The sequence below is a fragment of the Oncorhynchus nerka genome, linkage group LG10 (assembly GCF_034236695.1).
Source record: "Oncorhynchus nerka isolate Pitt River linkage group LG10, Oner_Uvic_2.0, whole genome shotgun sequence".
NCBI classification, from domain to species: Eukaryota; Metazoa; Chordata; class Actinopteri; order Salmoniformes; family Salmonidae; genus Oncorhynchus; species Oncorhynchus nerka.
This window is the reverse complement of record NC_088405.1, coordinates 87,493,087-87,516,753: the sequence shown is the minus strand read 5'-3', so window position 1 is coordinate 87,516,753 and position 23,667 is coordinate 87,493,087. Positions and strand designations below refer to the sequence as shown.

At 46.1% G+C, this 23,667-nt stretch overlaps 1 protein-coding gene across 1 annotated transcript in view; it reads right to left on the bottom strand.

Annotated features, from left to right (window-relative positions):
- Positions 1–23,667, bottom strand: part of LOC115123253 (zinc finger CCHC domain-containing protein 2-like) — a 71,962-nt gene that overhangs the window by 13,655 nt on the left and 34,640 nt on the right. Inside the window, exons 5-10 of the mRNA XM_065023398.1 lie at positions 23,439–23,539; positions 14,311–14,414; positions 6,687–6,752; positions 5,394–5,454; positions 2,403–2,526; positions 940–1,004 (exon numbers count right to left, since the gene is read on the bottom strand). Coding sequence (XP_064879470.1) covers positions 940–1,004; positions 2,403–2,526; positions 5,394–5,454; positions 6,687–6,752; positions 14,311–14,414; positions 23,439–23,539 — 521 coding nt within the window. The remainder of the gene's footprint in view (positions 1–939; positions 1,005–2,402; positions 2,527–5,393; positions 5,455–6,686; positions 6,753–14,310; positions 14,415–23,438; positions 23,540–23,667) is intronic.

Here is a 23,667-nt window from a genome sequence, read left to right as displayed (position 1 = left end):
AGCGCCTCTTCAACCTCAGGAGGCTGAAGAAATTCGGCTTGTTACCAAAAGCACTCACAAACTTCTACAGATGCACAATCGAGAGCATCCTGGCGGGCTGTATCACCGCCTGGTACGGCAACTGCTCCGCCCTCAACCGTAAGGCTCTCCAGAGGGTAGTGAGGTCTGCACAACGCATCACCGGGGCAAACTACCTGCCCTCCAGGACACCTACACCACCCGATGTTACAGGAAGGCCATAAAGATCATCAAGGACATCAACCACCCGAACCACTGCCTGTTCACCCCGCTATCATCCAGAAGGCGAGGTCAGTACAGGTGCATCAAAGCTGGGACCGAGAGACTGAAAAACAGCTTCTATCTCAAGGCCATCAGACTGTTAAACAGCCACCACTAACATTGAGTGGCTGCTGCCAACACACTGTCATTGACACTGACCCAACTCCAGCCACTTTAATAATGGGAATTGATGGGAAATGATGTAAATATATCACTAGCCACTTTAAACAATGCTACCTTATATAATGTTACTTACCCTACATTATTCATCTCATATGCATATGTATATACTGTACTCTAGATCATCGACTGCATTCTTATGTCACTAGCCACTTTAACTATGCCACTTTGTTTACTTTGTCTACATACTCATCTCATATGTATATACTGTACTCGATACCATCTACTGTATGCTGCTCTGTACCATCACTCATTCATATATCCTTATGTACATATTCCTTATCCCCTTACACTGTGTATAAGACAGTAGTTTTGGAATTGTTAGTTAGATTACTTGTTGGTTATCACTGCATTGTCGGAACTAGAAGCACAAGCATTTCGCTACACTCGCATTAACATCTGCTAACCATGTGTATGTGACAAATACAATTTGATTTGATTTGATTTGGTGGGTTGAACATTGATATAGCCAGTGATTACCTGTCTGGTCCCAGTGGCTGCCTCATGCTGGCAGGGTGGTTGCCCCTCTTCTCACTGCCCTGATGCTGTGAACCAGATAGATAGAATTAGCTGTGTTAAAGTAGGGTTGGAGCAAAACCCTGAACACCCATTTGCTCTCTAGGAGGAAGTTACTTGACCCGAGTGTGCCTTTAAAACATATACTGTAGTTCCATTACACTATTTGCCAGAGCAGGAATGCCATAGAGCTGTTGCCTGTTACGTAACCCCTGTCACATGACAAGGGCCCCAAGAATGAGGCATCGCTGGACTCTGACCCAGAGCTATAGCGGGTGGGGAGAGGGGGGTCAAAGGGCAGAGCGCCTCACCCTGGCTAACGCTGATATCACTCGTATTGCTGCTGAGCTAGACTTGACTTTGGAGCACAAACACACACACACAAACATGCACTAACACATGCACACACACACTCACGCACACACACACACACACACACACACACACACACACACACACACACACACACACACACACACACACACACACACACACACACACACACACATAGGTACTCTCCCCAACGTATTTGTACAGTAAAGTTTAATTTGGCTATGTACTCCAGCATTTAGGATTTGAGATACAATGTATTCTTTTACAGTTTAGAAATGAAAGCACTTTATGTTTAATTTATTTAATATTTTTACATCTTTATGTATCTAATCCCCCCATTTGAAGGTGTCATTGGTAATTACTCTTAAAGTGTATTAATGTTGTATTTGGTCCCACGTTCTTAACACGTAATGACTGCATCAAGCTTGTGACTCTACAAATTTGTTGGATTCATTTGCAGTTTGTTTTGGTTGCGTTTGAAATGATTTTGTGCCCAATAGAAATGAATGGTAAATAATGTATTGTGTCATTTTGGAGTCACTTTTATTGTAAATAAGAATATAACAATAAGAATACAACACACACACACACACACACACAGACACACACACAGACACACACACACACACACACACACACACACACACACACACACGTTGCTTATACAGAGCATCGGCCCTAATTTGGTCATTGACACAACACATGCTACAGGGGAGAAGTAGAGATCATCCATCTTAAAATAGGACATGTCTGACTGGTCTAAATGAACTCTTTCTCAGTCTATGTAACCCCCACGGCTATGGGGCCATTTTTAAAGTTAAACCCCCCCCCCCCCACAAAAAACAACCAATCAAAATGCCTGTTCATACATTTGAACATGATACATGACAATCTGAAAAAAAAAACAAAAAAAACAATGGTTTAATTGCTTAGCAACAACTGTAACTTCTTTGTATTTGTGAGAATTAGTCTGTATCTCAAATGGCACCCTACTTCCTGTACAGAACCCCCTTTAGGCCCTGGTCAACAGTAGTGCACTATAAAGGGAATAAGGGGGCCATTTTGGATGTAGCTTTGTTCTCGGTCTGTCTCACCTGCTCTGGGCCCCCAGAGGCCTCCTGGTCGGGTTGAAGCGTGCAGGTCTTCCTCGTCCAGTCAGGCAGGCTGTGTGACCCCTTTGGAACGCTCTCTCCCTGGGAACTTTTGGCATCGGGAACGCTGCAGGGGGAAAAAAGGGTAGGGGGTATAATAATAATTTTCAGGTCTTTCATCAGAAACAAACATATGTGTATATCTGCACTGGAGGGGGGGGGGCTACTAACCACAGATCTAGGATCAGGCTAATCTATCCCCATTCCAAACCATAATCATCAGTTGGTCTTTGGGCTAGTGATTAGGAGCAACGTCTACCTTCTAGGGTTGGGTTCAATTCCTTTTCAATTCAGGAAGTACAATGTGAACTTCAATTTCAAATCTCTTCAATGCTTTTCAATTAGGAAAATTTGGAACATAAATGTTATGTACAGTCTGAATTGACAGGAATTTAAATGGGATTGACCCTGCCACCTACTACGGTGTCGGGACAATAGGGTGCCTACCTAATACAGGGTGTATTACTGATATGTTTCAATAGGGTGCCTACCTATGGCAGGGTCTATTGCTGACATGTTTCAATAGGGTGCCTACCTAATACAGGGTCCATTACTGATATGTTTCAATAGGGTGCCTACCTAATACAGGGTGTATTACTGATATGTTTACAATAGGGTGCCTACCTAATACAGGGTCTATTACTGATATGTTTACAATAGGGTGCCTACCTAATACAGGGTGTATTACTGATATGTTTCAATAGGGTGCCTACCTAATACAGGGTCTATTACTGATATGTTTACAATAGGGTGCCTACCTAATACAGGGTGTATTACTGATATGTTTCAATAGGGTGCCTACCTAATACAGGGTCTATTACTGATATGTTTACAATAGGGTGCCTACCTAATACAGGGTCTATTGCTGACATGTTTCAATAGGGTGCCTACCTAATATAGGGTGTATTACTGATATGTTTCAATAGGGTGCCTACCTAATACAGGGTCTATTACTGATATGTTTACAATAGGGTGCCTACCTAATACAGGGTGTATTACTGATATGTTTCAATAGGGTGCCTACCTAATACAGGGTCTATTACTGATATGTTTACAATAGGGTGCCTACCTAATACAGGGTCTATTGCTGACATGTTTCAATAGGGTGCCTACCTAATATAGGGTGTATTACTGATATGTTTCAATAGGGTGCCTACCTAATACAGGGTCTATTACTGATATGTTTACAATAGGGTGCCTACCTAATACAGGGTCCATTACTGACATGTTTCAATAGGGTGCCTACCTAATACAGGGTCCATTACTGACATGTTTCAATAGGGTGCCTACCTAATACAGGGTCTATTGCTGACATGTTTCAATAGGGTGCCTACCTAATACAGGGTCTATTACTGATATGTTTACAATAGGGTGCCTACCTAATACAGGGTCTATTGCTGACATGTTTCAATAGGGTGCCTACCTAATACAGGGTCTATTACTGATATGTTTCAATAGGGTGCCTACCTAATACAGGGTCTATTACTGATATGTTTCAATAGGGTGCCTACCTAATACAGGGTCTATTACTGATATGTTTCAATAGGGTGCCTACCTAATACAGGGTGTATTACTGACATGTTTCAATAGGGTGCCTACCTAATACAGGGTCTATTACTGATATGTTTCAATAGGGTGCCTACCTAATACAGGGTGTATTACTGATATGTTTCAATAGGGTGCCTACCTAATACAGGGTCTATTACTGATATGTTTCAATAGGGTGCCTACCTAATACAGGGTGTATTACTGATATGTTTCAATAGGGTGCCTACCTAATACAGGGTCTATTGCTGATATGTTTCAATAGGGTGCCTACCTAATACAGGGTCTATTGCTGACATGTTTCAATAGGGTGCCTACCTAATACAGGGTCTATTGCTGATATGTTTCAATAGGGTGCCTACCTAATACAGGGTGTATTACTGATATGTTTCAATAGGGTGCCTACCTAATACAGGGTCTATTGCTGATATGTTTCAATAGGGTGCCTACCTAATACAGGGTCTATTACTGACATGTTTCAATAGGGTGCCTACCTAATACAGGGTCCATTACTGATATGTTTCAATAGGGTGCCTACCTAATACAGGGTCTATTACTGACATGTTTACAATAGGGTGCCTACCTAATACAGGGTCCATTACTGACATGTTTCAATAGGGTGCCTACCTAATACAGGGTCTATTACTGATATGTTTCAATAGGGTGCCTACCTAATACAGGGTCCATTACTGACATGTTTCAATAGGGTGCCTACCTAATACAGGGTCTATTACTGATATGTTTCAATAGGGTGCCTACCTAATACAGGGTCCATTACTGACATGTTTCAATAGGGTGCCTACCTAATACAGGGTCCATTACTGATATGTTTCAATAGGGTGCCTACCTAATACAGGGTCCATTACTGATATGTTTCAATAGGGTGCCTACCTAATACAGGGTCTATTACTGACATGTTATTACTGATATGTTTCAATAGGGTGCCTACCTAATACAGGGTCCATTACTGACATGTTTCAATAGGGTGCCTACCTAATACAGGGTCCATTACTGACATGTTCCAATAGGGTGCCTACCTAATACAGGGTCCATTACTGACATGTTTCAATAGGGTGCCTACCTAATACAGGGTCCATTACTGACATGTTTCAATAGGGTGCCTACCTAATACAGGGTCCATTACTGACATGTTTCAATAGGGTGCCTACCTAATACAGGGTCCATTACTGACATGTTTCAATAGGGTGCCTACCTAATACAGGGTCTATTACTGATATGTTTCAATAGGGTGCCTACCTAATACAGGGTCTATTACTGATATGTTTCAATAGGGTGCCTACCTAATACAGGGTCTATTACTGATATGTTTCAATAGGGTGCCTACCTAATACAGGGTCTATTACTGATATGTTTCAATAGGGTGCCTACCTAATACAGGGTCTATTACTGATATGTTTCTTCCGGTGTCCCAGAACGTACGGATCCAAATCTGAAGGGTTTGAAGACATTCATTTATTAATTCATAGTTGACATCAACATTCGTTTCCATACCTAGTGAGATCAGTGAGTAGCAACAGGCATTTCTCGGGGGGGGTGACCATGTTAGAATGAGTAGGGTGGACTGTGTTGGGGGGGGGTAACCATGTTGGAATGAGTAGGGTGGACTGTGTTGGGGGTGACCATGTTAGAATGAGTAGGGTGGACTGTGTTGGGGGGTAACCATGTTGGAATGAGTAGGGTGGACTGTGTTGGGGGTGACCATATTAGAATGAGTAGGGTGGACTGTGTTGGGGGGTGTGTGTGACCATGTTAGAATGAGTAGGGTGGACTGTGTTGGGGGGGGTGACCATGTTAGAATGAGTAGGGTGGACTGTGTTGGGGGGGGTAACCATGTTGGAATGAGTAGGGTGGACTGTGTTGGGGGTGACCATGTTGGAATGAGTGGGGTGGACTGTGTTGGGGGTGACCATGTTGGAATGAGTAGGGTGGACTGTGTTGGGGGGTGACCATGTTAGAATGAGTAGGGTGGACTGTGTTGGGGGGGTGACCATATTGGAATGAGTAGGTGGACTGTGTTGGGGGGGGTGACCATGTTAGAATGAGTAGGGTGGACTGTGTTGGGGGTAACAATGTTGGAATGAGTAGGGTGGACTGTGTTGGGGGTGACCATGTTGGAATGAGTAGGGTGGACTGTGTTGGGGGTGACCATATTAGAATGAGTAGGGTGGACTGTGTTGGGGGGGGTGTGACCATGTTAGAATGAGTAGGGTGGACTGTGTTGGGGGGGTAACCATGTTAGAATGAGTAGGGTGGACTGTGTTGGGGGGTGACCATGTTGGAATGAGTGGGGTGGACTGTGTTGGGGGGTGACCATGTTGGAATGAGTAGGGTGGACTGTGTTGGGGGTGACCATGTTAGAATGAGTAGGGTGGACTGTGTTGGGGGGTGACCATATTGGAATGAGTAGGGTGGACTGTGTTGGAGGGTGACCTTATTGGAATGAGTAGGGTGGACTGTGTTGGGGGTGACCATGTTGGAATGAGTAGGGTGGACTGTGTAGGGGGTGAACCGGATTGGGTGGGGGTGAACCGGATCGGGTGGGGGTGAACCGGATCGGGTGGGGGTGAACCGGATTGGGTGGGTGGGGGTGAACCGGATTGGGTGGGGGGTGAACCAGATTGGGTGGGGGGGGGTGAACCGGATTGGGTGGGGGTTACTTACACACAACTTCCTCTTGGCTGGATGCCTCAGAACCGTCCTCCTTGAAGGACAGAGCTGCAGGGTTACCTGGAGAGAGGCACAGACACAGGCTGTGTTTGAGAGCATCAAAACATTAATGCATCATGGGTAAATTGTGACAGACTGATCAACAAATAATATTGAGCAGTTATTTATGACGCAAGGTGATTTGTAGTCTCGACTTTCGACTGCTATGTCGAACGTGCCCTTAACTCGCATTCTAATTCCACCTCAGAATACCCCATAATGACCTTCCCAGAGGAAAACTGATATTGGTGTCAGGTGAACTAGTAAAATGACGCACCAAGTCAGATAAGCCGCCGCCACGGGTAGGGGAAATCGAGGTAGGGGAAACACTGCCGTTAACCACAGAGGTCACACCTGATCTGACCTGTGTCCCTCTGGGAGATGCGTGACCCTCTCCTTCACCACCTGGCCCTTTGATCACTCAGACGTGTGTGGATCACTCAGCACCTCCCAGGGAACCCACAGGGAGGAGGACAGGGTTCAGAGAGGAGGACAGGGCTCAGGGAGGAGGACAGGGCTCAGGGAGGAGGACAGGGCTCAGGGAGGAGGACCGGGCTCAGGGAGGAGGACCGGGCTCAGGGAGGGGGACAGGGCTCAGGGAGGAGGACAGGGTTCAGAGAGGAGGACAGGGCTCAGGGAGGAGGACAGGGCTCAGGGAGGAGGACAGGGTTCAGAGAGGAGGACCGGGCTCAGGGAGGGGGACAGGGCTCAGGGAGGAGGACAGGGCTCAGGGAGGGGGACAGGGCTCAGGGAGGAGGACAGGGCTCAGGGAGGGGGACAGGGCTCAGGGAGGAGGACCGGGCTCAGGGAGGGGGACAGGGTTCAGGGAGGAGGACAGGGTTCAGGGAGGAGGACAGGGCTCAGGGAGGAGGACCGGGCTCAGGGAGGAGGACAGGGCTCAGGGAGGAGGACAGGGCTCAGAGAGGAGGACAGGGCTCAGGGAGGAGGACCGGGCTCAGGGAGGAGGACAGGGCTCAGGGAGGAGGACAGGGCTCAGGGAGGAGGACAGGGCTCAGGTGGAAGGTGTTGGACACACAAACCCCCAGGTTGTCTGCCCTCGGCTGTCACCCTCCACCGTCACCTGTCTCTCAGGTAGGGCTAGGCAAACAGGTTGAGTATAGTGCACTACTATATAGTGCACTACTTCTAACCAGAGCCTATAGGGAAAAGGGTGCCATTTAGGAGGAAGCCTCTGATGTCATATGGTTTCAGTAGGAGACACAGTAGGGAGTGTAAGTATTGGCAAGAAAGCAGCATTGACAAGTCAGTTTGACGTCTCTGATGTCCCATGCTGCTTCATGTATCCCTTATAAACAGTGGTTTCCCATGATGCATCATGATGTATCCCTTATAAACAGTGGTTTCCTATGATGCATCATGATGTATCCCTTATAAACAGTGGTTTCCCATGATGCATCATGATGTATCCCTTATAAACAGTGGTTTCCCATGATGCATCATGATGTATCCCTTATAAACAGTGGTTTCCCATGATGCATCATGATGTATCCCTTATAAACAGTGGTTTCCCATGATGCATCATGATGTATCCCTTATAAACAGTGGTTTCCCATGATGCATCATGACGTATCCCTTATAAACAGTGGTTTCCCATGATGCATCATGATGTATCCCTTATAAACAGTGGTTTCCCATGATGCATCATGATGTATCCCTTATAAACAGTGGTTTCCCATGATGCATCATGATGTATCCCTTATAAACAGTGGTTTCCCATGATGCATCATGATGTATCCCTTATAAACAGTGGTTTCCCATGATGCATCATGATATATCCCTTATAAACAGTGGTTTCCCATGATGCATCAGGATGTATCCCTTATAAACAGTGGTTTCCCATGATGCATCATGATGTATCCCTTATAAACAGTGGTTTCCCATGATGCATCATGATGTATCCCTTATAAACAGTGGTTTCCCATGATGCATCATGATATATCCCTTATAAACAGTGGTTTCCCATGATGCATCATGATGTATCCCTTATAAACAGTGGTTTCCCATGATGCATCATGATGTATCCCTTATAAACAGTGGTTTCCCATGATGCATCAGGATATATCCCTTATAAACAGTGGTTTCCCATGATGCATCATGATGTATCCCTTATAAACAGTGGTTTCCCATGATGCATCATGATGTATCCCTTATAAACAGTGGTTTCCCATGATGCATCATGACGTATCCCTTATAAACAGTGGTTTCCCATGACGCATCATGATGTATCCCTTATAAACAGTGGTTTCCCATGACGCATCATGATGTATCCCTTATAAACAGTGGTTTCCCATGATGCATCATGACGTATCCCTTATAAACAGTGGTTTCCCATGACGCATCATGATGTATCCCTTATAAACAGTGGTTTCCCATGATGCATCATGACGTATCCTTTATAAACAGTGGTTTCCCATGATGCATCATGATGTATCCTTTATAAACAGTGGTTTCCCATGATGCATCATGACGTATCCCTTATAATCAGTGGTTTCCCATGATGCATCATGATGTATCCTTTATAAACAGTGGTTTCCCATGATGCATCATGACGTATCCCTTATAATCAGTGGTTTCCCATGATGCATCATGATGTATCCTTTATAAACAGTGGTTTCCCATGATGCATCATGATGTATCCCTTATAATCAGTGGTTTCCCATGATGCATCATGACGTATCCCTTATAATCAGTGGTTTCCCATGATGCATCATGATGTATCCCTTATAATCAGTGGTTTCCCATGATGCATCATGACGTAATCCCTTGTAAACAGTGGTTTCATCGTACTAAGACATCTACCACAGTAGGCAACATTTGACGTTTATTTTTATTTTTTACAAGCAATCTGTTAAATGCATTATGAAAAGTCCCGATGCCAAGACCAAGCTCTGGAAGGTCTAGATACATTTTTTGAGGGCATGGAACATTTGCTCCTAATCCCTTTTTACAGCACTATAAAAGATTTACCAGCTCAAAGGATGTTCCAGAAATGGCAGGGTTTATAAGCAGAGGAAACACACAAAGGGGGGAAAGGGGGAAAAGAGACTGACATTTACAGGATTAACCAAAAGGGGGGAGATATTTCACGGTCTTCGTTCATTTTTTTTTTTCTTCGTCAAACTGAGGTACATTAAAAACTTGAACACGTCCTCTGATCCAATGGAGGCTGCTGAGGGGAGGACGGCTCATAGTAATGGCCGGAACAGAACTATTGGAATGGAATCAAACACATGGATAACAGGGATTGGATGTATTTGATACCATTCCATTGATTCCGCTCCAGTGAGCTAATGGTATGGCAAGAAAAACATGCTGACTGGATATCACTATAAGTGTCATATCTAGTAGTCTATATGATTTCTTCACGTTAAATATTTTTTATTTATTTAACTAGGCAGGTCAGTTAAGAACAAATTCTGATTTACAATGACGGCCCTACACCAGCCAAACCCGGAACGACGCTGGGTCAATTGTGTGCCGCCCCTATGGGCACTCCCAATCACAGACGGTTGTGATACAGCCTGGATTTGAGCCAGGGTGTCTAGCACTGAGATGCAGTGCCTTAGACCGCTGACCCACTCAGGAGCCCCAAAAAATTACTGTCCAGTATGGGTATCGAACCCCCGACCTTTGCGGTATTAACCGGCCTTGCGGTAAAAAATAAAGCAATATGCATTTCACATTTATCTAATGTATTGCATCAGAATATTCAATTGTCTGCATCCCAAATGGCACCCTATTCCCTATATAAAGCCAAACTCTGGTCAAAAGTAGTGCCCAAATGGCACCCTATTCCCTATATAAAGCCAAACTCTGGTCAAAAGTAGTGCACGATATAGGGAATAGGGTGCCATTTGGGATGCTTGCATAGAGTGTGGCCTGAAGAGAGAGAGGATGGGTAAGTAGAGGTGGATGGATAGCCAATGGGTAAGTAGAGGTGGATTGATAGCCAATGGGTAAGTAGAGGTAGATTGATAGCCAATGGGTAAGTAGAGGTGGATGGATAGCCAATGGGTAAGTAGAGGTGGATTGATAGCCAATGGGTAAGTAGAGGTGGATGGATAGCCAATGGGTAAGTAGAGGTGGATGGATAGCCAATGGGTAAGTAGAGGTAGATTGATAGCCAATGGGTAAGTAGAGGTGGATGGATAGCCAATGGGTAAGTAGAGGTGGATGGATAGCCAATGGGTAAGTAGAGGTGGATGGATAGCCAATGGGTAAGTAGAGGTGGATGGATAGCCAATGGGTAAGTAGAGGTGGATGGATAGCCAATGGGTAAGTAGAGGTAGATGGATAGCCAATGGGTAAGTAGAGGTGGATTGATAGCGAATGGGTAAGTAGAGGTGGATTGATAGCCAATGGGTAAGTAGAGGTGGATGGATAGCCAATGGGTAAGTAGAGGTGGATGGATAGCCAATGGGTAAGTAGAGGTAGATGGATAGCCAATGGGTAAGTAGAGGTGGATGGATAGCCAATGGGTAAGTAGAGGTGGATTGATAGCCAATGGGTAAGTAGAGGTGGATTGATAGCCAATGGGTAAGTAGAGGTGGATGGATAGCCAATGGGTAAGTAGAGATGGATGGATAGCCAATGGGTAAGTAGAGGTGGATGGGTAGCCAATGGGTAAGTAGAGGTGGATGGATAGCCAATGGGTAAGTAGAGGTGGATGGATAGCCAATGGGTAAGTAGAGGTGGATGGATAGCCAATGGGTAAGTAGAGGTGGATGGATAGCCAATGGGTAAGTAGAGGTGGATGGATAGCCAATGGGTAAGTAGAGGTGGATGGGTAGCCAATGGGTAAGTAGAGGTGGATGGATAGCCAATGGGTAAGTAGAGGTGGATGGATAGCCAATGGGTAAGTAGAGGTGGATGGGTAGCCAATGGGTAAGTAGAGGTGGATGGATAGCCAATGGGTAAGTAGAGGTGGATGGGTAGCCAATGGGTAAGTAGAGGTGGATGGATAGCCAATGGGTAAGTAGAGGTGGATGGATAGCCAATGGGTAAGTAGAGGTGGATGGATAGCCAATGGGTAAGTAGAGGTGGATGGATAGCCAATGGGTAAGTAGAGGTAGATGGATAGCCAATGGGTAAGTAGAGGTGGATTGATAGCGAATGGGTAAGTAGAGGTGGATTGATAGCCAATGGGTAAGTAGAGGTGGATGGATAACCAATGGGTAAGTAGAGGTGGATGGATAGCCAATGGGTAAGTAGAGGTAGATGGATAGCCAATGGGTAAGTAGAGGTGGATGGATAGCCAATGGGTAAGTAGAGGTGGATTGATAGCCAATGGGTAAGTAGAGGTGGATGGGTAGCCAATGGGTAAGTAGAGGTGGATGGATAGCCAATGGGTAAGTAGAGGTGGATGGATAGCCAATGGGTAAGTAGAGGTGGATGGATAGCCAATGGGTAAGTAGAGGTGGATGGATAGCCAATGGGTAAGTAGAGGTGGATGGATAGCCAATGGGTAAGTAGAGGTGGATGGGTAGCCAATGGGTAAGTAGAGGTGGATGGATAGCCAATGGGTAAGTAGAGGTGGATGGATAGCCAATGGGTAAGTAGAGGTGGATGGGTAGCCAATGGGTAAGTAGAGGTGGATGGATAGCCAATGGGTAAGTAGAGGTGGATGGGTAGCCAATGGGTAAGTAGAGGTGGATGGATAGCCAATGGGTAAGTAGAGGTGGATGGATAGCCAATGGGTAAGTAGAGGTGGATGGATAGCCAATGGGTAAGTAGAGGTGGATGGGTAGCCAATGGGTAAGTAGAGGTGGATGGATAGCCAATGGGTAAGTAGAGGTGGATGGATAGCCAATGGGTAAGTAGAGGTGGATGGGTAGCCAATGGGTAAGTAGAGGTGGATGGATAGCCAATGGGTAAGTAGAGGTGGATGGATAGCCAATGGGTAAGTATAGGTGGATGGATAGCCAATGGGTAAGTAGAGGTGGATGGGTAGCCAATGGGTAAGTAGAGGTGGATGGATAGCCAATGGGTAAGTAGAGGTGGATGGATAGCCAATGGGTAAGTAGAGGTGGATGGATAGCCAATGGGTAAGTAGAGGTGGATGGATAGCCAATGGGTAAGTAGAGGTGGATGGGTAGCCAATGGGTAAGTAGAGGTGGATGGATAGCCAATGGGTAAGTAGAGGTGGATGGGTAGCCAATGGGTAAGTAGAGGTGGATGGATAGCCAATGGGTAAGTAGAGGTGGATGGATAGCCAATGGGTAAGTAGAGGTGGATGGATAGCCAATGGGTAAGTAGAGGTGGATGGGTAGCCAATGGGTAAGTAGAGGTGGATGGGTAGCCAATGGGTAAGTAGAGGTGGATGGATAGCCAATGGGTAAGTAGAGGTGGATGGGTAGCCAATGGGTAAGTAGAGGTGGATTCTGAGCAGGGTTGTGACGAGGCTGAGTTAGGGTGATGTAGCTCCACCTCTGGACTGAATGTCCCGTTGTTGGGCCTGCTAGGGCACTGCGCTCAGGACCGCTCACCTCAAAATGGGTGTCAACGTACATCAGCTCTGCTCCGAGGGAGGGCGTAGGGAGCTGTGGGTGAGTCATGGGCGTAGACACACATACACTAGGCCTAGAGCCCACCTGAACATTTTTACATGTGAGTCATTTGGCAGACACTCTTCTCCAGAGCGACTAACAGGAGCAATTAGGGTTAAGTGCCTTGCTGAATCTTTCGGTTACCAGCCTATAACCGCTAGGCTACCTGCTGCCCTCACACATGACATGTTATTATGAGGGTTATGCATTAAGAACAGACACACTCAAACACAAACACACACTCAAACACATACACACGCTCAAACACTCACACACACGCTCAAACACACACACACGCTCAAACACACACACACGCTCAAACACACACACACTCAAACACTCACACACACGCTCAAACACACACACGCTCAAACACTCACACACACGGTCAAACACACACACGCTCAAACACACACACGCTCAAACACACACACGCTCAAACACTCACACACACGCTCAAACACTCACACACACGCTCAAACACACACACACACACACCCACACTCAAACACACACACACGCTCAAACACACACACGCTCAAACACTCACACACACGCAAAACACAACACACACACACACACACACACACACACACACACACACACACACACACACACACACTCAAACACACGCTCAAACACACACACGCTCAAACACTCACACACACGCTCAAACACACACACGCTCAAACACACACACACTCAAACACTCACACACACGCTCAAACACACACACACACACACACACACACACACACACGCTCAAACACACACACGCTCAAACACACACACACGCTCAAACACTCACACACACGCTCAAACACTCACACACACGCTCAAACACACACACACACACACACACACACACACACCCAAACCCCCCCACACACACCCAAACCCAAACCCACACGCTCAAACGCGCTCACACACGCTCACACACACTCACACACACACACACACACACACACACACACACACACACACACACACACACACACACACACAGCACTTACATCTGCTGCAGCTGCAGGAGGAGGAAGAGGAGGAGTCACACAGGAAGAAGCCACAGACCTTCCTCGTCCGTCGGAAAGCTTGTGGAGCCGACAGAAACTTCTCCCTGGCAACAGAACAACACAAAAAAGGGGTGTGTAAGTTTAAAATGCCAAAGTTAGTCTGGGAATAGGCCTAAAGAGCTAAACTCACTGTGTGGGGTAAAAAGGGAAGTAGGCTGGAGTTTTAACAGGAAACTCTGGTCCGGTATTCATAGAGAGTCTCAAAGTAGGAGTGTGTCTTCTACATCATAATGAGAGTGATGTTAGCTGGTATGAATCCCCTAAGGGGAAATATCTGTTGATGTGCTCTTGAGCAAAGGCACTTAGCCCTAATTGCTCATGTAGTTGGCGCCGACAGAGAGGGCTGCCTCGTTTCTAGTTCTTAGAAAACCTTGCTGTATTTCGTTTTCTTTTTTTATGTATTATTTCTTACATTGTTAGCCCAGAAAATATTACAACAAACATTTTCGCTACACCCGCAATAATAATCTGCTTAAACACGATTTGTAAGTCGCCGTGGATAGGAACGTCTTGTAAATGACTAAAATGTGTGAGGAAATGATCCTTGATCAGCACTCTTTATGAATAGGGGCTCGGCTCTGTTTCACCAGGATCCATTTCACTTCTGAAGATCCACTCCTTAGTTTGACTTATACCTTCCTTCTCTGAAGGTAATACTGGATCTAGAACCGGATTGTGAGAGATAAAACGTGCCGAGGCAACACGGCGGAATCCCAAAGGTCAAATGGAAACGATCTCATCTCTTCTATTTGCTTTCAAGTGGGAAGCACACCAGAGTAAACATTCTGTTAACTTTGCAATATCAGTGTAATAAGGACATCTGATCAAACAAATGCTGAATTGATGTTAGCTAGCGGATGAAAGTGTCCTTGTAGGGCTGTGTTTCATCTGTAGCCTGGTTGTCTAGTTCCATCAATATGCTCAGATATTGGACACAACTGCCTAGCGCCTGGCTAGCACCTACCTAGTGCCTGGCTAGCCCCTGCCTAGTGCCTGGCTAGCACCTGCCTAGTGCCTGGCTAGCCCCTGCCTAGCGCCTGTCTAGTGCCTGGCTAGCGCCTGCCTAGCTCCTGCCTAGTGCCTGGCTAGCACCTGCCTAGTGCCTGGCTAGCACCTGCCTAGTGCCTGGCTAGCCCCTACCTAGCGCCTGTCTAGTGCCTGGCTAGCGCCTGCCTAGCGCCTGGCTAGCACCTGCCTAGTGCCTGGCTAGCCCCTGCCTAGCGCCAGTCTAGTGCCTGGCTAGCCCCTGCCTAGTGCCTGGCTAGCACCTGCCTAGTGCCTGGCTAGCCCCTGCCTAGTGCCTGGCTAGCACCTGCCTAGTGCCTGGCTAGCCCCTGCCTAGTGCCTGGCTAGCACCTGCCTAGTGCCTGGCTAGCCCCTGCCTAGCGCCTGTCTAGTGCCTGGCTAGCGCCTGCCTAGCTCCTGCCTAGCGCCTGCCTAGCCCCTGCCTAGTGCCTGGCTAGCCCCTGCCTAGTGCCTGGCTAGCACCTGCCTAGTGCCTGGCTAGCCCCTGCCTAGTGCCTGGCTAGTGCCTGCCTAGTGCCTGGCTAGCCCCTGCCTAGTGCCTGGCTAGCGCCTGCCTAGTGCCTGGCTAGCGCCTGCCTAGCCCCTGCCTAGTGCCTGGCTAGCGCCTGCCTAGCGCCTGTCTAGTGCCTGGCTAGCGCCTGCCTAGCGCCTGTCTAGTGCCTGGCTAGCGCCTGCCTAGCCCCTGCCTAGTGCCTGGCTAGCGCCTGGCTTGCGCCTGCCTAGCCCCTGCCTAGTGCCTGGCTAGCGCCTGCCTAGCCCCTGCCTAGTGCCTGGCTAGCGCCTGCCTAGCGCCTGTCTAGTGCCTGGCTAGCGCCTGCCTAGCCCCTGCCTAGTGCCTGGCTAGTGCCTGGCTTACGCCTGGCTGCCTAGCGCCTGCCTAGCGCCTGGCTAGCGCCTGCCTAGCGCCCTGCTGGAAGGAACAATGGCCTTACCCAGCTGACTGACGAGAAGTGGCCGTGTACTTTGGATGTGAAACCAAAGTGTGAATGTGAATGTTTCACTGACCAGGTACACTGTGACATTCATTTCATCCAATCATCACCTAAACATTGAATTGCTCTTGAATAGGCCTACATTGCAAAGAGATAAATGCTTCAAACTTGTGTGGTTTGTTTTTTGTTATCTATGAGCAGAGTTATCGGCACTTATCTCACTGATTATCTCCAAAGCCAACACCTTATTTGGCTGCCTTTCCTTCCAGTTCTCTGCTGCCAGTGACTGGAACGAATCGCAAAAATCGCTGAAGTTGGAGACTTTCATTTCCCTCACCAACTTTAAACATCAACTATCTGAGCAGCTAACCGATCACTGCAGCTGTACATAGTCCATCTGTAAATAGCCCACCCAATCTATCTACCTCATCCCCATACTGTTTTTATTTGATTTATTTTTCTGCACACCAGTATCTCTACTTGCACATCATCATCTGCTCAATTGTAATTATTCGCTCCTATGGCCTATTTATTGCCTACCCCTTATGCCAGCAGCATACCACCCTGCATACCACTGCTGGCTTGCTTCTGAAGCTAAGCAGCGTTGGTCCTGGTCAGTTCCTAAATGGGGAGACCAGATGCTGCTGGAAGTGGTGTTGGAGGGCCAGTAGGAGGCACTCTTTCCTCTGGTCTAAGAAAAAATATCCCAGGGCAGTGATTGGGCACATTGGACACTGCCCTGTGTAGGTTGCCCTCTTTCTGATGGGACGTTAAATGGGTGTCCTGACTCTCTGAGATCATTAAACATCCCATGGCACTTATTGTAAGAGTAGGGGTGTTAACCCTGGTGTCCTGACTCTCTGAGATCATTAAACATCCCATGGCACTTATCGTAGGGGTGTTAACCCTGGTGTCCTGGCTAAATTACCAATCTGGTCACCTAATATTACCAATCTGGTCACCATCACGGTCACCTAATAATCCCAGTTTACAATTGGCTCATTAATCCCCCTGTAACTGTTCCCCAGGTTGTTGCTGCAAATGAGAATGTCTTCTCTTACCTGGTAAAATAACAGATAAATAAAATGCCTTTTGCACACACTGTATATAGACTTTCTTTTTTCTACTGTGTCATTGACTTGTTTGTGTTATTGGTGTGTTTATTGTTTATTCCATGTGTTGTTGTTTGTGGTGCACTGCTTTGCTTTATCTTGGCCGGGTCGCAGTTGTAAATGAGAACTTGTTCTCAACTGGTCTACCTGGTTAAATAAAGGTGTTCTCAACTGGTCTACCTGGTTAAATAAAGGTGTTCTCAACTGGCCTACCTGGTTAAATAAAGGTGTTCTCAACTGGTCTACCTGGTTAAATAAAGGTGTTCTCAACTGGTCTACCTGGTTAAATAAAGGTGTTCTCAACTGGCCTACCTGGTTAAATAAAGGTGTTCTCAACTGGTCTACCTGGTTAAATAAAGGTGTTCTCAACTGGCCTACCTGGTTAAATAAAGGTGTTCTCAACTAGCCTACCTGGTTAAATAAAGGTGTTCTCAACTGGTCTACCTGGTTAAATAAAGGTGTTCTCAACTGGTCTACCTGGTTAAATAAAGGTTTTCTCAACTGGTCTACCTGGTTAAATAAAGGTGTTCTCAACTGGTCTACCTGGTTAAATAAAGGTGTTCTCAACTGGCCTACCTGGTTAAATAAAGGGGAAATAAATCAAAGACTTTAAGCTTTCATTTTCCAGGAAACGATACTGACTAGAAGTGGTTTCCAGGAGGGGGCACTGTTGTCCTCACAACAAGACACCGCCCCTCACAGTAACCAAGAGAGTAAGTCATGTACATACAGAGTTAAGGTGGGCCTTCTTCTTACTTCAACAAACAAAGGAAAGGAGCTTAACAACAAGGACAAAAAATCACCAGAATTACTTACCAAGAAAAACTTCCAAAAGGACTAATTTGAGGTAAAAAAAGGAGTTTGTAAGTCGCTCTGGATAAGAGCGTCTGATAAATGACTTAAATGTAAATGTAAATGAGATGGGAACAACTCAACAACAAAACAAGTCAGAGATTGATTTCTGATTTCTCATTTTAATCCATTGTACAGGATGCGGACATGTGGCTGATGTTTCTACGACAAGCTCCTCCATAATGACCTGGCCATTGCACATAGCTCCTATTTATACTAGCGGGTAGCCTAGTGGTTAGATAATTGGGCTAATAACCTGAAAGGTTGCTAGATCGAATCCCCGAGCTGAGTGCGTAACAATCTGTAGTTCTGCCCCTGAACAAGGCAGTTAACCTACTGTTCCTAAGCCGTCATTGCAAATAAGAATTTGATCTTAACTGCCTTTTGCCTAGTTAAATTAATAAATACCCTAGATGCTTATTGAGATAAAATTATATGTTTCAAGGTAAATGGCAAATTATAGCACAAAGTGGTAGCGTCTTTTTTATTTAACTAGGTAGGCTAGGTGAGAACAAGTTCTCATTTACAACTGCGACTTGGCCAAGATAAAGCAAAGCAGTGTGACACAAACAACACAAACAACAACCGAGTTACACATGGAATAAACACACATACAGTCAATAACACAATAGGAAAAAAAGTCTATATACAGTGTGTGCAAATGGCGTGAGGAGGTAAGGCAATAAATAGGCCAATAGTGGCGAAGTAATTACAATTTAGCAGATTAACACTGGAGTGATAAATGAGCAGATGATTATGTGGAAATAGAAATACTGGTGTGCAAAAGAGCAGAAAAGTAAATAAAAACAATATGGGCATGAGGGAGGTAGATTGGGTGGGCTATTTACAGATGGACTATGTACAGCTGCAGCGATCGGTTAGCTGCTCTGACAGCTGATGCTTAAAGTTAGTGAGGGAGATACAAGTCTCCAACTTTAGCGATTTTTGCGATATGTTCCAGTCACTGGCAGCAGAGAACAGGAAGGAAAGGTAGCCAAATGAGGGGTAATGTCTGGTTAATCAATAGACCATGTCAACATATACATAGGTGATATTTGGGTGTCTGTGAATCTGTGAACCCCAAAAAATCAAGGCGACAACATTATAGAAACGAGGACAGTGAAAAAAAATAAAATCATAATTTAGCCCCTTAGGATCCACAGTGCCCAAGGAGTACAGGCAAAATGCCTCTCTTTGTTCTAGTTTACGTACGATGTAATCTCCTGTTGGTGAAACCTGGATGATGTCATCTCCTGTTGGTGAAATCTGGATGATGTCACTTCCTCTTGGTGACATCAGGACGTGTTCTATTAGCTAGTAAGCGCATGGAGGAAGGTGAGTCAACGTTGGATTAGATACAGTGGCGCGCAATAGCATAGGTCGGTGTTTATATATTCTAATAGGGGCCTTGTGTTCTGAAATGCAGAGTTTCAACGCTAGTTTAGTTTTGACCAATGGGAGTAGCCCTTCAGATTACATTTCAGCATATACGTGACATTCGTGGTGCTGCAATTAATGAAGCTTTGGATTTTCCTATTCTTTACCTGTGGTATAAAACTGTAGTATTGCTGGTGATGTCACAATGTACATAGTGGCCACACTTGTCATTTCCATCAGAGCGGGCCTGGGAGCCAAAATGTCACGCTCCTTGGGTAGCTGCGCGCTGTGCGTAACTCGATTGTGCGCACGGCGAAAACAAAAAATCCTATTTTAGTAGATGTGGATCCATTTTGAGGGATGTTCTAGAGTTTCATTAAAATGGATTTGACTCGACCGGCACATGGGCCGTAATCCGTGTGGGGGAGAGAAAAAACAACCACAAACGTGGCAACCGTTTTGTCCTGGTTTCTATTAGTGTCAGTGAGTAGGCTTTGACATTCAGTCTCTGTAGCACGGGTGTAGAAGCCTGTTCAATGACACCCTTATCATACCCCGGCGTTGCAGGAACCTGGTGCGTATGCCATTAGCGTGTACTACAGTTATATCAGAGTCTTACAAATGAACCCACCGGTATGTTCCGCTGAAGGTGTGCCGTGGTGATTGCTGTCTGCCGTAAAAGTGGTGTTTCTACTCTGTGTCTTGCTGGAGATCGTAGACTCCAACTTGTTTTCTTTATTTTTTGTGGATTGTAAGATCAAAGAAGTCTATTTTCTTTCCGACTTCTCTCTGCTGTTAATTTGAGATCGGTGTCAGATAAGTTCATTTAAAGAAATGAACTTTTCCAAAGAGTGGCATTCTGGAAATATGGGGTTTTCTGGACTTCATAAATGCAGGTCTCTTCCCAGGGTCCCATGGGGCTCCCGAGTGGCGCAGTGGTCTAAGGCACTGCATCTCAGTGCTAGTGGCGTCACTACAGACACCCTGGTTTGAATCCAAGTCGTATCGCAACCGGCAGTGATTGGGAGTCCCATAGGGCGGCACACAATAGGCCCGGCGTTGTCCGGGTTTGGCCGGTGTAGGATATCATGGGACGGAAAGGAGGTTTATACACACTATTATGTAGGTTCGGTAAGCCAATATAAACTGGACAGGCTGGCCATGGTGTAATGAGAAAAGTCCTTCTTCGTTTCCGTTATCCAACCCTGTGAAAGAGCGTTATCAACGAAGCTATCTATGTCCCTTTTCTTTTCTGTCCGTGGGGTTGTAACGGAGAGGTGCCAGGGAGTTGAGCATAGACCTCACTCCTATATTGTTCCCTGCTTCATAACACAATATCTAGATTGTCTTTCAGTTCCTTCAAAGCATTTTGTTCATCATTACTGAGATTAGCTTCTTGTTTTTGGGGGGTATTGCGGGTCAATTTAGCAAAATCATTTTCTATCAGCCTACTTACTGTAGGTGAGAACAGATGGAGTCAAATTAGCATAAGGCACAAAACTCAAGTTCTTTTTGATAGTAGTTTGTTCTCTCACATCAGGAATACCATATGCATTATAGTTTCTGAATTCTGCATTGCCATCACACTATTAGCACGGAATAAATTAGTCTAATGTAATTGGCAAAAACTTCTAATGCAAAAAGGCTCCATCCTATTTGAAAAGGGAGAATGAATCCTTTCCTCAGGACTGTCACTTGGTCAGAGGACTGTCACTTGGACAGAGGACTGTCACTTGGACAGAGGACTGACACTTGGACAGAGGACTGACACTTGGACAGAGGACTGACACTTGGTCAGAGGACTGTCACTTGGTCAGAGGACTGTCACTTGGTCAGAGGACTGACACTTGGACAGAGGACTGACACTTGGACAGAGGACTGACACTTGGTCAGAGGACTGTCACTTGGTCAGAGGACTGTCACTTGGTCAGAGGACTGTCACTTGGTCAGAGGATTGACAATGGGTCAGAGGACTGACACTTGGTCAGAGGACTGACAATGGGTCAGAGGACTGTCACTTGGTCAGAGGACTGTCACTTGGTCAGAGGACTGTCACTTGGTCAGAGGACTGACACTTGGTCAGAGGACTGTCACTTGGTCAGAGGACTGTCACTTGGTCAGAGGACTGACACTTGGACAGAGGACTGTCACTTGGACAGAGGACTGTCACTTGGACAGAGGACTGTCACTTGGTCAGAGGACTGACACTTGGACAGAGGACTGACACTTGGACAGAGGACTGACACTTGGTCAGAGGACTGTCACTTAGTCAGAGGACTGTCACTTGGTCAGAGGACTGTCACTTGGACAGAGGACTGACACTTGGTCAGAGGACTGTCACTTGGACAGAGGACTGACACTTGGTCAGAGGACTGTCACTTGGTCAGAGGACTGTCACTTGGTCAGAGGACTGACACTTGGTCAGAGGACTGTCAGAGGACTTGGTCAGAGGACTGTCACTTGGTCAGAGGACTGACACTTGGACAGAGGACTGACACTTGGTCAGAGGACTGTCACTTGGTCAGAGGATGACACTTGGTCAGGATGGGTCAGAGGACTGACACTTGGTCAGAGGACTGACAATGGGTCAGAGGACTGACACTTGGTCAGAGGACTGTCACTGGGTCAGAGGACTCACTTGGTCAGAGGACTCACTTGGTCAGAGGACTGACACTTGGTCAGAGGACTGTCACTTGGTCAGAGGACTGTCACTTGGTCAGAGGACTGACACTTGGACAGAGGACTGACACTTGGACAGAGGACTGACACTTGGACAGAGGACTGAGACTTGGACAGAGGACTGACACTTGGTCAGAGGACTGTCACTTAGTCAGAGGACTGTCACTTGGTCAGAGGACTGACACTTGGTCAGAGGACTGTCACTTGGTCAGAGGACTGTCACTTGGTCAGAGGACTGACACTTGGTCAGAGGACTGTCACTTGGTCAGAGGACTGTCACTTGGTCAGAGGACTGACACTTGGACAGAGGACTGTCACTTGGACAGAGGACTGTCACGTGGTCAGAGGACTGTCACTTGGTCAGAGGACTGTCACTTGGTCAGAGGACTGTCACTTAGTCAGAGGACTGACACTTGGACAGAGGACTGACACTTGGTCAGAGGACTATCACTTAGTCAGAGGACTGACACTTAGTCAGAGGACTGACACTTAGTCAGAGGACTATCACTTGGACAGAGGACTGTCATGGGCCCTAGTCTGTTATCTAACGGGTTCTAGTCTGTTATCTAATGGGTTCTAGTCTGTTATCTAATGGGTTCTAGTCTGTTATCTAATGGGTTCTAGTCTGTTATCTAACGGGTTCTAGTCTGTTATCTAACGGGTTCTAGTCTGTTATCTAACGGGTTCTAGTCTGTTATCTAACGGGTTCTAGTCTGTTATCTAATGGGTTCTAGTCTGTTATCTAATGGGTTCTAGTCTGTTATCTAATGGGCTCTAGTCTGTTATCTAACGGGTTCTAGTCTGTTATCTAATGGGCTCTAGTATGTTTCCTAATGGGCTCTAGTCTATCATCTAATGGTTTCTAGTCTGTTATCTAATGGGCTCTAATCTATCATCTAATGGGTTCTAGTCAAGGCCTTTATGGACCACATTGGAAATAAATGCAATCACTTTAACATGTTATCCCCATATCCCCAGGGTCCCCGGGATTGTACGACTTAGTGCATATATTTTCCCAATCAATCAATCCACCAATTAATCAATCAATCAATCAATTAATCAAACAGGTAGGCAGCTAAGCAGAACTCACTTGAGGTTCCTCTCCACGCCCCTGCTCTCGTACTTGTCTCCCTGGTTGAGCAGCCGGAGGATGCCCTTCTCAAACGACTCCGTGGACTGCTCCTTGGGAAGCTGCAAGACAGGGATAAAGTTTTAACAGGTTATGTGCAGCACCATTCAAACAAACACCTTTAAAATCAGAGCTAGGAGATGTCCTTAAACAGTTCAACATTCAATTCATTAGGTTCATTAACTCATAA